Raw genomic sequence first — 17,574 nt, 5'->3', positions numbered from 1 at the left:
AAACTTGTTTGTCATTCCAAACTGAAACTCTGTCCCCGTTAAACAGTAACCAGCTAATTTCTTCCCCTCCCTCCAGCCTCTCTTCTACTTTCTGACTATGAATTTGGCTATTGTAGGTACTCGTGTAAGTGGAATCATACGATGTTCTTTTTTTTGCTTTTGGTTTATTCCAGTTAGCATGATCTCAAGGTTGACCCATGTTACATCATATATCAGAATTTCTATTTCAAAGCTGAATAATACCCATTGTGTCTGTATACCACATTTTGTTTAATCATTCATTCATTGAGACGAGTGCCTTCCTTCCTTTGGCTTTTGTGAATAGTGCTACTATAAACATGGGGTGTAAAAATCTCTTCAAAGTCCCTGCTTTCGTTTCTTTTGGTTATATAGCTAGGAATGGAATTGCTGTGTCATATGGTAATTCTATGTTTAATTATTTTGAAAACCAATATACCATTTTCCATAGCAGTTGTACTGTTTTACCTTCCCACAAGGATTCCAGTTTCTTCACATCTTTGCTAATACCTTGCTAATGTTATTTTTAAAAACTAATGGTCATATAATGGGTATGAAGTGTCATTGGTATTTTAATTTGCATTTCACTGATTAATGATATTGAAGTTTTCATATATTTATTGGCCATGTGTATATCTTTTTGTGAATATACAACTGTTTTCTTTCTCTTTTCAGCCTACAAGTTCTTTTTTAGACAGGCATGTGTTCTGTATCATTACGGATTTGGGGGCAGGGTACTTGTTTTGTTAAATTAGTGAAAAAGAAGTCGCTCAGTCGTGTCTGAGTCTTTGCGACCCTGTGGGCTGTAGTCCGTGGAATTCTCCAGGCCAGAATGCTGGAGTGGGTAGCCCTTCCCTTACCTAGGGGATCTTCCCAATCCAGGGATTGAACCCAGGTCTCCTGCATTGCAGGCAGATTCTTTACCAACTGAGCTATCAGGGAAGCCCTAATTGAGAAGAGAGTAGTGTTGAAGTGTTTAACTATAATTGTGAACCTGCTATGTTTTCTTTCAATTCTGTTCCTTTTTGTTTCATGTATTTTCAAGTTCTGTTATCAGGTACATTCACATTTAGGACTGTTATATCTCCTTGATGGATTGATTCTTTATCACTAAGAAATGTGTCTCTTCTCTTGGGAATGTTCCTTGGCCTGAAGTCTGCTTTGTCTGGTGTTAACATAGCTACCCCTCCTTTCTTATGATTCGTGTTTACATGTTTCTGTTTCTTTACTTTCAACTTAATATGTCTTTTATAGTTTGTAGTTGCATCCTTTTTGATTGTTTACAATCTCTGCTTTTTGAGTTTTTGATCCATTTATATTTATTGTAATTGTCAATATGGTTGAGTTTAAGAGTATCAGGTTACAGTTTGTTTTTTAGTTGTGTTATTTATACTACTTCCTCCCCCACTTCCTGCTTTCTTTTGGATTAAGCATTATTTAGAAGTCTGTTTTATCTCCACTGTTAGCTTGTATCTCTATTTTTTCCCCAGTTGGTTGCACTAGTATTTACAGTATGCACCTTAGTTTATCTCAGTCTGCCTTTAAAATAAGACCTCTTAGAGTACAGGAATTCTAGAACATTATAAATTCATTTACCTTTCTTCATCCTTTTTTGCCATTTTAATCTTCTGTTTTGCTTTTATGTAAGCTATGAATTCCACAGTAGAATTTCTGATTATTTCTTTATATAGTCAGCTGTTACATAAAGAAGTTTAAAAACCAGGAGCAATATTCTTTGATGTTTTGTTCATGTTTTCATTTCTTTTGTGTAGATTTTTTTCATGAACTCAAATTTCTATGTGATATTATTTTCCTTCTACTTGAAAAAATAAAAAAAATTCTAGAGCACTAAGTCTGTTGGCCAAAAAAAATCTTTCAGCTTCTATTTGTATGAAAATGTTGTTATTTCACTTGTAAAAATTTTATTAGAAAACTTTTCAAACTTACACAGGTATGAAATAATTGTAGAGTGTAGTTCTACACTTAATATTTTACTTTATTTAATGTCTTGTATCTATATATCTGTTAACTTGTTTTATTTCTTTTTTTTTTTTTTGGATGCTTTTCAAAGTTTTGTTTTGGCCAAAAAGTTTGGGATTTCCCATAACATTTTATAGAAAACTCCAAATGAACTTTTTGGCTAACTCAATAAGTTGCAGATGTTAGAATATCTCATCCTTAATTTTGTCATATATAGTTAACTAAAACATATGAAATGTATCATTATTAATTTAGTGTATTGCACTTAACTAAATTTAGTGTATTTTTCTGGTTATCTGTTGGTACATAACAGATCACCCCAAACTTAGTGTCCCCCAAACATCTGCAGTTATTTGTTTTGCTTAAAAAGCTGTACTTTGGGCAGAAATTGGCCAGGATAGCTTGTCTTGGCTTCCCCAAATTGGTTGTTTTGTTTTATACTCTTAACCAACAATTACAAGTTTCCAGTTGCTCTACATTCTTATCAGCATTTGGGACTCTCAGTCTTTTTGACGTAGCCATTCTAGTCGATATATAGTGGTTTATCTTAACATTTTGAAGGATATTTATCACTTGATACATAACTCTAGGTTGACATTTTTCTTTCCGCATTTGTTTCTGATGAGAAGTCTGTGGTTATACTTAATGTTTCTTCTCCTGTTCATAAAGTCTTTTTTGCCCCCTCTGGCGTCTCTTTTAAGATGTTCTCTTTATCCCTGATTTTTTTGTGTGTGTTTATCCTGCTTAGGATTTATTGACTTTGGGTGTGTTTGTTTTTTTTCTTTCTTGGTTTGTTTTGGTCTATGTGCTTATGCTTTCATCAAATTTGGAAAAGTGTCAGTCATTATTTCTTCACATGTATTTTTTTAAAGTCACTTCTCTTCCTTCTACATTGTTTTCCAGGGACTCTGGTTATATGTATAATGTTAGATTATTTGATAATTATATTCAGATCATTAATATTTTTAGTTCTTTTTTTGTCTCTTTCTGCTTCCACTTACTTTGTCTTGTATTTTACTGTTTTTCCCCCTTCAGTGTCAAATACTTTGAGATGATTTATATATTTATGTAAGTATTATATATATTTATATACATTATTTTGTATTTCTAAAAGTTTCATTTTCATATATCCTTTTGAATCCTTGATCATATTTATAATATCTATTTTAAAAGTTCTCATCTACTGATTCCATCAGTTTTTTCCCTTCAGGGTCTTTTGACTAGTTTTTCTTTTGGTTATTGGTCTTGTTTTCCTGTTTGTAAATTTAGTAGTTTACTACTGGATACTGAATATTGTAATATTCTGTTGTTGAGTGGCTGGATTTTGTTGTCTTTTAGATTGTTAAATTTTGTTTTGGCAGCCAGTGAAGTAACTTGTTGCTCAGCTTGATTCCTTCAAGGTTCTGTTAGAGTGTATCTAGAAAAGGCTTAACTTTTGGGCTGGTAGCTACTAGAACGGCATGGCCTTTCTTAGTTTTCTACTAAATGTCCTGTAAATGTCTATGAAATGTTCTAAGTGTCCACATGTTCTCTTCATTCTGATTGGGGGGAACTTAGGGATCTCCAAGTCTTGTATGAGCACTGGGAATATCTCAGCTCACAGCTCCTCTTTCTTCAGCTTCATGGAGTCTTTCACTTTATTCATGCCCAGTTTAGTATATAGTGACAGACTTGAAAGGACCCTCAAGGCTTATGGAAACTTTTCTCTGCTTAGCTCCCCTCTCTGGCACTCAGTCTTAGTAAATATTCTAGCCATTTCAGCCTACTCAACTCTGACCTCTTGCTTCACACCCCAGTGAGACTGCTGTCCTCTGTCTGGGTTTCCCTCCATTGACTCTTACCAGAAAGTTGCCTTTAGGCAGAAATTCAAGCATTCAAAGGGTTCACCTTAACTCTGTTTATTCTCATGGATCAGTCTCACACTGCCTTGTACCCAGGGTCTGAAAACATTTTTTCGTGTGTGTTGTCCAGTTTTCTTGTTTTTGATAAGAAGTAACTGTTAGATACTTTTTGGATCTTTCTCTGGACTTTCTGTTTCATCTACATTTATTTATTAAGTGCTCATACCATACTGTGCTTTTTAAAATAAAATTTTCATTCAAGTATGATACACATACAAAAGCATATAAGTATGCACATAGGTTGTTACACTTTCACACACTGAGCACACAGATGTAGTCTGCATTCAGATCAAGGAATATGATCAGTTCCTCTGAAGCCCCTTGTGCTTTCTTTGTCATTAATTCTCTTTCCCCAAGAGTAACCAGTATCCTGACTTCTACTGGCATAGATGAGATTTTCCTGTTTTTATATTTTATGTAATTTGAAACAGTCACATGTAGTTGTATCTGACTTATCTCACACAGCATATTTGTGTGCTTCATCCACACTGTTGGTTGTCGCTGGCTGCTTATCATGTCTGTATGGTACAGTTGACCCTTGAGAAGGTGTGGGGCTTGGGGTGCCCGTCCCCTGCACATTTACAAAGCTGCGTGTATGGCCACAGTAGGCCTTGCAGACTGACAGTTCTGTGACTTCAACCAGCTGTAAATAGTGTTACTATATTAGTGTATTTTCTGAAGAAAAATCCACGTCTAAGTGGACCTGCATAGTTCACACTTGGGTTGTTCAAGGATCAGCTGTATTTTGTTTTTCATTCCGCTGCTGATGGACATTTTAGTCATTTCTGGTTTAGGGTGACTAAGACTGTTGTTACTGTCAATTTTCCACTAAATATCTTCTAGTGAACGTGTGTTCTCATTTCTGTTTGATGTACCTAGAGGAATTTTTAAGTTATAGGATATGTATACATTTAGTTTTAGTAGATAACGGTCAAATTTTTTTGAAGGGGTTGTATCAATTTTAATTATACTATTTACTATCCTACATTTAGTCCCTGGTAGAACAAGTTCTTTGGAAAGAGAGACGTTTCTTTTAGAAAATGAAATATTCTTGGTGATTCTTACGTTTTTGAGCTTCAGAATATACTTTCGTTAAATTGACTTGGGGTAAATTTGTGTTATTTTAGAATTAAGGGATACTCTTGTTTATTCATCTGTGAATTGCATTTGGAACTACTTCAGAATCCTTTTTCAGGCCAGAGCTTTACTTTTTTTTTCCCCGCCTTGTACACGGGAGGTGTGGAGTCAAGAAAACAGTCCCCAATATGATGAAAGTAAACATGAAGGAGACGCGCCTTCCCCTCAACGAGCTTATAATTAGAAGCACTGAGAAATGTATGCAGATAGCTATAATATATAAAATAATAAACTTAAGGTAGAAATTAATATAGTATTAGGAATATATAGTAAATGATTATTTACAGAAGAGATTAGAGAATTGTGTGGTACAGTAATTAAAATGAGTATTTTTTAACAGGGCATAATAGGTGGGTGGGAGATAAAGGTTAGCAAAAGATAGAGAAGTATTTTGGGGTAAACTGTTGTGAGAAACAAAAGCATTGAACTCAGAAATACAGATGGCTAGTAAGCAACAGTTAGAACTGGACATGAAACAACAGCCTGGTTCCAAATAGGAAAAGGAGTACATCAAGGCTGTATATTGTCACCCTGCTTATTTAACTTATATGCAGAGTACATCATGAGAAACACTGGGCTGGAGGAAGCACAAGCTGGAATCAAGATTGCTGGGAGAAATATCAATAACCTCAGATATGCAGATAACACCACCCTTAACGGCAGAAAGTGAAGAAGAACTAAAGAGCCTCTTGATGACAGTGAAAGAGGAGAGTGAAAAAGTTGGCTTAAAGCTCAACATTCAGAAAACTAAGATCGTGGCATCTGGTCCCATCACTTCATGGGAAATAGATGGGGAAACAGTGGAAACAGTGTCAGACTTTATTTTTCTGGGCTCCAAAATCACTGCAGATGGTGACTGCAGCCATGAAATTAAAAGACGCTTACTCCTTGGAAGGAAAGTTATGACCAACCTAGATAGCATATTGAAAAGCAGAGACATTACTTTGCCAACAAAGGTCCATCTAGTCAAGGCTATGGTTTTTCCAGTGGTCATGTATGGATGTGAGAGTTGGACCATAAAGAAAGCTGAGCGTGGAATAATTGATGCTTTTGAACTGTGGTGTTGGAGAAGACTCTTAAGAGTCCCTTGGACTGTAAAGACATCAGAACAGTCAGTCCTAAAGGAAATCAACTGTGAATATTCATTGGTGCTGAAGCTAAAGCTGCAGTACTTTGGCCACCTGATGAGAAGAGCTGACTCATTGGAGAGGACCCTGATGCTGGGAAAGATTGAGGGCAAGGGGGCAACAGAGGATGAGGTGGTTGGATGGCATCACTTACTCAATGGACATGAGTTTGAGCAAGCTCCAGGAGATATGAGGGACAGGGAAGCCTCGTGTGGGTGGGGCACAAAGGGTTGGACACAATATTAGTGACTGATCAACAGTGGAAGGAAAAGACATGGTCTTTAGGATCAGACAACTTGATCTTAACCTTATATTTACTAGTTAAGTGACCTAAAGCACGTCACCTAAAAGGAAATATTCCTCTTTTGTAAGATGTTTATCCTGAGAAGTATATTTTGTGAACATTTTCAAGCAGTGGAAGTATAAAAACGAATTATATGTATGTTCTCTAAAAGTGTGGTCTAGTCAGAGAAGAGGCTGGACTGGCAAATTTTTTCCGAATCGTGTACAGTTTCATCTGAAATGCTACTCTGGAACAAAACCAACAACAGAATAATTGGGGGAAGTGTTGGAGTGTGGGGGAATTTCTGAGATAGAATTGATAGCAGTGGGTGAGTTTGTTGTACTGGAAAGGGCTTCTCTTTAGAATATAACTCAGTTTTCTAATTTGGATGACTGGACTGGTAGTGGTATCATTACTTCCCCTGGTTTTTCTTAATATGTCTGGGATAAACATTATTCATGCCTCAGTGCTCACTTTATATGTTACTTTATAAAGAATATCTTTACTTTTTTCCCAGACTTAAGTCAGAATACTCTATTTGTGCACTTGTATTGTGGTTTCTTCCTCACAACACTTAACTGTGCGTTGCAGTTACCTACTTTATTGTGGTTTTTATTGTTTGTGCCCATTTCCCCTATTACATGGGAATAAGAGCAAGTCTAGTTTCCAATTCTGGGGAGGGGGGTCACTAAAACTTTATAGACTGAATTTTGAATTTATTTTAATTTTTTAAATTAATAAATTTTAATTGGAGGCTAATTACTTTACAATATTCATAGTGGTTTTTGCCATACATTGACAAATCAGCCATGGGTGTACATTTGTCCCCCATCGTGAACCCCCTCCTACCTCCCTCCCCATCTCATCCCTCAGGGTCCTCCTAGGGCACCGGCTTTGAGTGCCCCACTTCATGCATTGAACTTGGACTGGTCATCTGTTTCACATTTGGTAATACACATGTTTCAGTGCTATTCTCTAAAATCATCCCACCCTCGCCTTCTCCCACAGAGTCCAAAAGTCTATTCTTTATATCTGTGTAAGAGCATGTCTAGTTTCTTTATCAGTATGTCTTCATCCACTTGTAGACCTTCAAACATTTTAAAATTTGGGCTATAATTGCCATATAACATTGTATTAGTTTTAGGTAGTAGACATTCTTTGATCTTTAGTATCAAACTGTACAGTGGTTGGGCTAAATAAAAACGAGGGGGGAAATGAAGAATGGCACCATTTTTTTCGTTTTTCACTTTTTTTTTTTTACCATTTTTCTTATAACCTGTAATTAGCAGGACAACAAGAGTAGGAAGAGTAGGCACATCAAGATGGAGTGAGTTTTTTTTTAATAATTGAGTTTGATTTTATATACTAATGAACATCCCAAGTGCATGTGTACCATTGGTAACTGAGAGTAGCAGGCTTATGACTCAAGAGATCAAGGCTTAAAAGTTGTAAGGGCTCTTAAGATGTAAGGGATCTTAAAAGATGTTAGGGATCTTAAGTATATAGAGAGGTGATGAAGGAACAGGTGCTGACCTTGTCCAGAAAATTAATTTAACCTAAATTGCTGCTAAGTCACTTCAGTCGTGTCCGACTCTGTGCGACTCCATAGACGGCAGCCCACCAGGCTCCCCCGTCCCTGGGATTCTCCAGGCAAGAACACTGGAGTGGGTTGCCATTTCCTTCTCCAATGCATGAAAGTAAAAAGTGAAAGTGAAGTTGCTCAGTCGTGTCCGACTCTTCGTGACCCCATGGACTGCAGCCCACCAGGCTCTGTCCATGGGATTTTCCAGGCAAGAGTACTGGAGTGGGGTGCCACTGCCTTCTCCATAACCTAAATTAAATAGCCCCTTTTCTTACCTTAAGAAAAGGGCTACTGATGGAAACTTAGAGGCTGTGGTTGGGGAGTAGGAAAATGAACTGGCAGAAGACATAGTTCCAGTCAGAGGTAGAACACTGACAGGTACAGCATTATGGAAGCCAGGAGGGGTGAGAAATGGTTAGAATTGTGAAATATTGCAGAGAAAAAGTAGGATTAAGAGGTCATAAGATGTAGCCCATATGAGAATGATGATGACTTTTATAAGAAAACTTTGAGTATGTGAAAAGTTTTGTATGTTAGCATCTGAGGTAATGGTCTTTCTGGTGGTTAAAGGAAGGTAATGGTACTGTAAAGTGTTAATGGAGTTGAGGGAATTATGTTGGAAGTACTATAAGAAAGTAATATTTAAAAATTTAGTGAATTTAAATCTAGAGTGAACTAAAATGAGGAGAACCTAAAGGCAGGAAGATTTATGCAGGAAAGTTACTGGGAACACTCTTGTTGAGAAATTTACAAATGTACAAAGCTGAATGAGTTTGTCAACAAGTAGCTTTCCCACAAATTTAAGACACTGTAAACATGGCATAAATGAGAACAGGATTGCTACGTGGACATAATGAAAAAGTGATAGAAAAAGTAGTCTGGAAATTAAGTTTGTCCTATGATTATAAGGAGGTGAAGGAAATAGGCTATTGGAGAGGAGATAAAAGACATGACAGATGTATTAATATGCATATAATAAATATGCACCTGTGTAGAGGGAGAAAAAGTGAGGGTAGGCCGATGGACTGTTTTAAGGATAAATGAAAATGATAGTAGGACAGGTGGATATAGACTCATTGACATTTCTTATTTTTAGATGCATTTCTTATTCTTTGATTTATACTGAGCCCTCTGTTGAATATAAAGAAAATAAAGGCACTAAGTGCGGTGTAAGAGTGCTAATAGTTAAATTTGCAGAGTGCAACTAGCATTTTTGGTGCTTACAGTTTCTGTTACTTATCCTATATCTTCATAGATGTGGTATATTTCTTCCATGATTATGTGTTCCTAATCTTCTAAGGCAAAGTATCTCAAATTGGGGTATACATATCACATGAAATGTGTGCTTAAAATACAGATCTCTATATCCCCATTTTATGTACTGAATCACAGTCTCTGGAGGTTGAGATCAAGTAAGTATGCATTTTTTTTTTACAGATTCCTCAGGTGATTGTATTATAGAAGAGAGTTTGAGACTCTGTGTATTATAGAAGAGAGTTTGAGACTCTGTTAAGATCTTAACATTTGATTAATTTTAAAAACAGTAATTATATGCTGCTGCTGCTAAGTCACTTCAGTGGTGTCCGACTCTGTGCGACCCCATGGACTGTAGCCCACCAGGCTCCTCTGTCCCTGGGATTCTCCAGGCAAGAACACTGGAGTGGGTTGCCATTTCCTTCTCCAATTATATGCAGTATATTCATTTTCTGACAACAACCTTTAGGATGCTGGGTGGGTTTCCTGACTTGGTGGGGAACTTGGTTTCTTCATATGTAGTAAAAGGAAATATATTAAAAAAAAAAACTTCAGTTCTGTTCAACTGAGACGTGCTCTGATTGTGTACAAATGAGATAAGAATTTACAGTGATTATTTGGATCCATGCTAAAGCTTAAAGGCTTCAAAATTTGTTTTTTGATAAGAGAAGTTTTGATAGGTTAAATGTTTGATTTAAGGAATAATAATTGCTACCGTACACTGAGGCCCTATTATGCTCCAGGCAACATTGTCTTACATACTTTAAAAATATTTTCACTAATGCAACAACCTGACACCTAAGACTGACAGGACACTCCCAAGCTGCTACTCTGGGAGGTAGCGGGGCAGATGCTCCTATATGTACCTAACATAGCAGGTGCTCACCATATATAATTTAGTTAAAAGCTTAACTGCTATAGGTATCTGAAGGAATTCAAGACACGTACTTAAATAGTTGTCATGTATTTTCAGCCCTGTTGGAGAGAGAGAGGAGTAAGGAAATGGAGATCAGTAAGCTCTGTGGCCGGAGAAGGCAATAGCACCCTACTCCAGTACTTTTGCCTAGAAAATCCCATGGACGGAGGAGCCTGGTAGGCTGCAGTCCATGGGGTCGCTAAGAGTCGGACATGACTGAGCAACTTCACTTTTACTTCTCACTTGCATGCATTGGAGAAGGAAATGGCAGCCCACTCCAGTGTTCTTGCCTGGAGAATCCCAGGGACGGGGAAGCCTGGTAGGCTGCCGTCTATGGGGTCGCACAGAGTCGGACACGACTGAAGCGACTTAGCAGCAGCAGCAGCAGCAGCAGCAGCAGCAAGCTCTGTGGCTGAAAATGGGCATCATGGTTCTGCCCGCTGGAAGCCTTCAGGCCGCAGGGCCTGCCTAACTACCTGTCCATACATCCTGGCAGCAGCTCTTAGGGGCGTTTGTCTCTTGATATGTTTTGAATATTCACAGATACTACAAATGAGTTTGGTTCTGTAATTTTAGAGCAATTTTTTTTCTTTGAAAGTTGTCTATTCAGTTGTCTGTGTAAAAAGAATTGAGTGAGGTGTTTTATGTTTTAGGTTAAAAATCTGTAAGAGCCTGATTTTAGAATTCACCAGCTCCTCAGAAGTTTGGCGAAATATGGTATGTTTCTGTTTTATTTTTTGAAAGTCAAAATTGCATGAATATCTTAATGTCATGATTAGAATAGTGATGTATTCAGCAGATTTGGATAACTGCCATTTTTAAAGGATTATGCTGCTAGGTGCTAAATCACTATGCTGCCAGGTAGACTGTATGAGGGCTCCAAGTGGGATTCGGAAAGAAATTTAGAAGAGGTTAGTGTGCTACGAGGGGTAAAATAGTTGCATAAGAAGATTGAGGGGGCAAGTTTGGCTGTTAGGCTATGAGTTAATAATAGCTTCCATTTATTGGGCTTTTTCTATGTGTCAAGCACTGTTTTGAACAAAATACATGTTTGTTCATCCTCATGACAGACCTCTGAAATAGGTACTACTGTTACCTTAGTTCTGTATATTGGGAAACAGTCTTGGAGAGGTTAAGAAACTTGCCCAAGATTTTCCATTGAGTAAGGGACCAAACAAGGCCTTGTATCCATACTGACTCTGGGAGCTGTTTGCTCTGTTGAGCACTAGACTATGAAAAAGTAAGTCTAGAAGAGAAAACTTGCCTCAGTATTTTTCACAGAACATGTAGCTCTTTAATGAATTAATTCATCTCAGTTAATCAATTAAAAGGTATTTTGACTTCTTCATTTTTATGTTTTACAGGTTGGAAAGTTAGACTTGGATCTTTTAAATCCACATACACTATTAGTCTTATGAAGACCAGAGGAAATACTATTCGTTTCAGGGGGCGCATTACCTCTTTTCCAAATGACCTCAAGAATCTTCTAGGTTGTTATTAGGAAGCATGTAACATGATAGGAAAATCTAGGAAATCTGATATCTTCCAGGGATTATAAATCCCACATATTTAGGCATACCTCAGAGGTATTTCAGGTTTAGTTCTAGACTACTGCAGTAAGGCAAATAAAGCTAATCATGTGAAGTTTCTGGGTTTCTGATGCCTATGAAGGTTATATTGACAGATGCTTACTATAGTATATTAAGTGTACCATAACATTATGTCTAAAAAATAGTGTACATATCTTAATTAAAAAATACTTTGTTGATTAAAAAAAGTGCTAAACATCATCTGAGCCTTCCGCAAGTTGTTATAGTAATATCAAAAGTTACTGATCATAAATCACTGTGGCAAATATAATAATGAGGAAAAAATGTGAAATATTGCAAGAATTAACGAAAATGTGACACAGAGACATGAAGTGAGCCAATGCTGTTGGAAAGATGGCACCTGTAGACTTGCTAGAGGCAGGCTGCCACAAACCTTCAGTTTGTCAAAGACGACACACATTATTTGTGAAGCGCAATAAAATGAAGTATGTCTGTATTGGAGTCCGCGAAAGTTATTTATGTATTCTTTGGCCAACTCTTACCCTTATCTGAATTTGAAGCCCAAGTTCATAGGCTGCAGAGTTATGGGTTCAAGCATTGATGTTTCATCCCTTAGTATTCTCAGATAGCTTCCTATTTTATAAATGTCAAGGGTCTTTTGTTTCTGTCTCCTAATTTTCTCATCTTTCCTTAGATAGCTTTTCAGATTTGGCTTGGATATATAGTTTGATAGCGAAATCATCCGGAGGAAAAACTAGTTGCAGGGCATGAACTCTTGATTCTGGGATATTCCCGATGTGTATCTTTGCCAGTACTGCAGTGTGAGTAGGATGCCTGATAAATCATGAACCATGATAATCAGGACAGTTCAGCTAAGGCCAAGTAAGGGGATCAGAGGATACTAGGTTGAGGGAGAAAAAAATGATTTTGTATTTCGCCATTCTCTGTCATGAAACTGAATGTTAGTGGATTTATGACTGATAAGGAGAATATGATATTCATGAAATACCCAAGGAGTTTTTGCTACTGTTATATTATCCTGTGGAATAAGTAGGAATAGACTTGAGAGTGTGTGTGTGTGTGTGTGTGTGTTTGTGTATAACTATTTCATTAAGCATTTGACTACCTGGAAAACTGTTACTATTAGTCCCATTTAAACTATTATAATTGTGGATTCTCAATTTATATTTTAAATCTTTGCTTACTTACATATATTTAAATCATGAGGCTCTAGAGCAAAACTAAACAAAATCACAAAATACTAATTCTGGTTAGGAAGTCAATATACCTATGTTTTAGTCCTAGGCCTGGCTTCAACACTAATACTAAAATCTTGGGCAAGTCAATTAATCACTCTAAGGCTGCTTTGTTTTTCTGTTTTTTTAAAATTCTTTCTATCGTACCTACTTGGTATAGGTTAGAGCCATAGTTGTTTTGAGATTTAAGATACTGTTGACCAAAGTGCTTTTGTAAACTGTGACACTTCATAAAAGTACAAGATTATTGTCATGTTTTCTCAAGTGAAGAAATAATTTAAGAAAAAAATGCTGGAAAATAGTCCTTGAAAGCATTTCTATAATTATTCTTCTGATGAATGTTACATTGGCACCTAATTTGAACCTGTGAAAATTTTTTTTTTTTGAACAATGAATTGAGTTTATAAAGTGTTCTAACTAAAGATTTGTTTAATTTATTAGAGTTATTAAACCTACGCTCAGATCAAGTTAGCAGCTAGACTGGTGTGACAACCTGTTTTTAATCAGTGACTCAAAGCTGTGATCACCCTGATGTCACCGAATGGCCACAGCTTGTAAAAGGTAATTTTGAATGTTATTTTACAGCCTTTAAAAGGCTGCCATTGTAAAATACATGCTGTTAAAAAAAAGAAGAAAGAAAATGTATAGTTGACAGGGATACTGACTGCTAAGAATAGTGGACCTACGAGTTGACCCGCTTCTCCGTTTAATCTCCTTCCTAAAATACTTTCTGCCTTTTCCCCAGACTTATCTGTATGAATAAATAGGAAAGTATTTCTAAAAATTTCCAAGTTTTTAAATAAAGATTTTATTATGAAGATTAAAAAAAAAAACTATGAAAAAAGTCTTAATATACATTTTAAAATATGCTTTTCATGTGGTGAGAGTTTTAATAACACTGGTATACTGTTCTGTCCCAGAGAGTTACAGTGGAAGTTAAAGGAGGGCCTTGCAGTCCAGAGAAGCTGCACCTCATAAAAATCTCTCTTCTGATTTGTTTTTCTGACAAACTTTAGGTTAACCTGAGTCAGTACTTTTGGGGTTTTTTTCGTTTGATTTGTGTCCTCAATTTGGTAAAATTACGGCTGACTGAATGGATATGAGCTTGAGCAAGCTCCAGGAGATGATGGACAGGGAAGCCTGGTGTGCTGCATACAGTCCACGGGGTTGCAAAGAGTTGGACACGACTGAGCAGCTGAACAACCAGATCCTTACTTCCCAGCATTTGACAGTAAAGAATAAAGACTCTTCAGGAGCTAAATTAAAGCTTGGAAGCTATTGTTAGATCTTAGGTATTTTATTTATTTATTGGAGTTTTGGAATTTTTTTCCCCCAAACTTTAAACTTATTTTGTATTTGGGTATAGCCAGTTAACAATGTGATGGGAGTTTCAGGTGAATAGCAAATAGCATATATCTGTTCTCCCCCCAGATCTTACGTACTTTAAAATTTTGAGTGTTTGGATCCTAACTTTAGGATACTCTTTGGTAAATTATTTAGAATGTTACAGACAGAATACAATAAGCAGAATGACTAGAAATTTATACAGGCAGGTACTATTACTTATTACTCACTATAAGATAAAAAGTGCTTCTTTTAGTTCAGTGTTTATTCATAACCTTTTTCTTGATTAAAAAACAATTTCCGTTTTGAGTGAAAAACAAATGCACTATGTTTAAGAGTCTTAGGGTAGATTGTTTTAAGGTAATAATCGTCAATTTATATTATTCTTTTCTTCTTCTTGAATTGGTTTAAATTACTTGGTTTGACTTTAAAGTGGTTTTGGTAGTTACATTAATATATGTTAATATTAAATGATGCTGATGTTTACGTATTCTGTTGTTTAGGGAACAGACTTTGGAAATTAGAATGTAGATACCATTTGATGTATTTAATCTCTATTCCATTTCAGAATCTCAAAACTTTACAATAATTGCAAATTGTACTTCTGAGACTTGGAGTTATGTTCCCTCTTGCTTGCATCTTACCTTTTTGCAGTAGTAGTTTAATTTCCCTGTCAATGTGTCCTCAGTTTTTCCCCCTCTCTCTTTCCCTGTTAATTTTGAAAATTTTGCCGCCTACGTGTTTAAAAGCTTCTAATCTGCCTCTCTTCCCTTAGAGCCAGCAGGTTTATTTTTTGTTTTGCAAGCCTGCTCTGCCTCCTTACAGTATGACATCTGATGCTGGAGGGTCGGTCGCACTTTCAAAAATGAGTCAGCTGGTACATGGGGTTATCATCACTTTTTAGCTCTTCTGTCTGAGAGATACAAGTTTGGAAGCAATCTTGGGGTACTTACCCACAAGGCTGGTGGAAACCAGGTGTGTCACAAAGGTGATTTGTTTGCTCCCTGGGGGAGAGGGTGGAGTGAAATTTTTGCATTTGTGTCACTGCCAAGTCACTGCCACCTCCAGCATGCCCCAGGTTTTAGTTCTGATATCATTTTGTGCATAATTGAAAATGTGAATATACTGCAAAGAAGATCTAAAATAAATATTTGAGCTGCTGGACTCCTGCATTTTTTTGCATTCTTTCCCTTGGACCACTGCAATGAGGGATAATTTTGAAAATGATAAAGAAGTGAGTTTTTTAAAACTGAGAAATACGGGAAACAGATTTTTTCTTTTCTGGTGGCTCTGAGTTTAAGATTCTTTTGTTAAAAGTTGTTTGGAATTTGAAGTCTCAAGTCAGTGATAAAATTACAAATCAAGTCCTTGTAATATCAGTTTGAAAATTTAGCTTTTGACCTCTAAAAAATATTTTACCTATTCTGTGAATTTAAAGTGTTGAAATCAGTTTTATGCTGATTCACCTTAATATATGTTGACTGATGCTGGTTATAAAAGTGAATAGAGTAATAGGAATTTATTTTTTTTAACATGTTGGGTAGGGTAGGCAGAATTGGTTCATGCCCCAGAATGAAAATAAAAGATTTCTTACTGTCTTAGAATTTTGAATATTTCTACTTAAAATAGCAGCAGTATATTGAAAAAGTAGAAAAAAACTGGCAACTGTTTATAGCTGAAGTCATTCATTGTTATCCACAGCAAGATTTTTAATGCCCTGGAATAAAATTGACAGGTACACATGCTGCCAGTGTATTTTCAGGGAAAGCTACTTTCGTTGAAATAAGGTAATCTTGATCAGAATGGTAAATCAGACTTCAGTGTCTCAAAATTCATGAGGCTATTAGGTTTAAATTTGTATTATCTACAGCAGAGATTGGCAGACTTTTTTTTTAAAGGGCCAGGTAATAAATATTTTAGGCTTTGTGGGCCACGTGTCTGTAAGTTTCTCAGCTCTGCTCTTGTGGTATAAAAGCAGCCATAGACAGTATGTAAATGAATGAGCATGCCTCTGTGCCAGAACAAGCTTATAAAAATAGGCGGCTGACCCAGGCCTTAGTTTGTCATCCCAGGCAGTAGTTTGCTGATACTTTATCTAAAGTTTGGGATCACGAATACCAGTGCATACCTTTGATATTGTGAATAACTGATATTTGGCTGTAGACGGTTTCATAGTTGTATGTTTTTATTATAAATATTTGACTTTGTAAATAATTATGATTTGTTACATTGGTTTGTATGTTGGTACCTAAATAGTGTTTAGTTTCCTTTCCTTAAAAAAATGAACTGAGTTTTTATTAGTCTAGCCCTTATGATAAATGTGTTGTATGGCAATCTGATCGGATCACTTTTTTCTCATGTTGAACTTTTAAAATTGTTAACCCATTAAATCTTGGTTTCAAATTTGTCTTCCAAAATAAAATGTTTGCTCCTTTTTTGAAATATGGAATATTTTGCTTAACTTTTCTCAATTGCATTTTACAGATCATCAGGAGAACCTCAATCTGACGACATTGAAGCTAGCCGAATGTAAGTGTAACTTGGTTGAGGCTGTGGTGTCTAAGTTGCTCTAGATTGCTTTAAATGGTATCACATTTTTTGAAAACAATTTCCAGTTAAAGAGAGTAATACTTTAGAAAGTAAATTGGAAGATAGGAATACACATGTCTCATTTTCCCTACCAAATAAATACCTCTAAATCTTGGTAACATATTACTAGATTTCTACTTCTAGACAGATAATTGCATACCCCTGGATTCTTACATATTTTTGCTCCCCTAGAAGTTTTAGTCTGTTAGTGTGAAAGACCTGGAAGCACATCAATTCATTTATGGTGGTAGAAGGATCCCAGGATGGAACATGAACATAAAGAAGTACCAGTGTACTCAGGTACCTTGATGCAATAGGGACCTAATCCACATGGCAGAAAACAGGGGTGATCAGGGAAGGCTAAGTTAAGTCTTGAAGTGAGACTGGGAGTTAGCTAGCACATGCTAGGCAGAAACACGAGCACTTACAAAGCCACATAGTAAACGTAAGAAGCAGTAGGCAGTTGAGGATTTTTAGATTATAGGCTAACCGAAAGGTGGAAAGTTAAAGGAGATGAGACTGGATAAAAAGGACTAGGTGCTTGCATGCTTTGGGAACGGCCTTGGCCTGTCTCTCATAGGTATTTGGGAGTCAGTAAAGAATTTGCTAAGTAGGGTAACCTTGTTAGATATATATA

The 17,574-nt window shown here is 36.4% G+C and overlaps 1 protein-coding gene across 11 annotated transcripts in view; it reads left to right on the top strand.

Annotated features, from left to right (window-relative positions):
* UBE3A (ubiquitin protein ligase E3A) overlaps positions 1–17,574 on the top strand; it is a 97,057-nt gene that overhangs the window by 22,681 nt on the left and 56,802 nt on the right. For 3 of the 11 annotated variants that reach the window (XM_070358152.1, XM_070358148.1, XM_070358144.1), the window contains exons 2-5: positions 10,852–10,915; positions 13,446–13,565; positions 15,253–15,323; positions 16,833–16,877. The exons of 1 other annotated variant lie outside the window; for it this stretch is intronic. Coding sequence is in view for 4 of the 10 variants with exons in the window: in XM_070358144.1 (XP_070214245.1) it covers positions 16,876–16,877 (2 nt within the window). In the remaining 6 variants the exon portion in view is untranslated. Of the gene's footprint in view, positions 1–10,851; positions 10,916–13,445; positions 13,566–15,173; positions 15,324–16,832; positions 16,878–17,574 lie in introns of all 11 variants that reach the window. 7 more of the 11 variants (XR_011461617.1, XM_070358149.1, XM_070358143.1 and 4 more) reach the window with 3 other exon arrangements.

Source organism: Bos mutus, chromosome 21 (genome assembly GCF_027580195.1).
Source record: "Bos mutus isolate GX-2022 chromosome 21, NWIPB_WYAK_1.1, whole genome shotgun sequence".
Taxonomy (NCBI): Eukaryota; Metazoa; Chordata; class Mammalia; order Artiodactyla; family Bovidae; genus Bos; species Bos mutus.
Note: the sequence above shows the minus strand (reverse complement) of the source record. Positions and strands in the feature narration are given on the sequence as shown.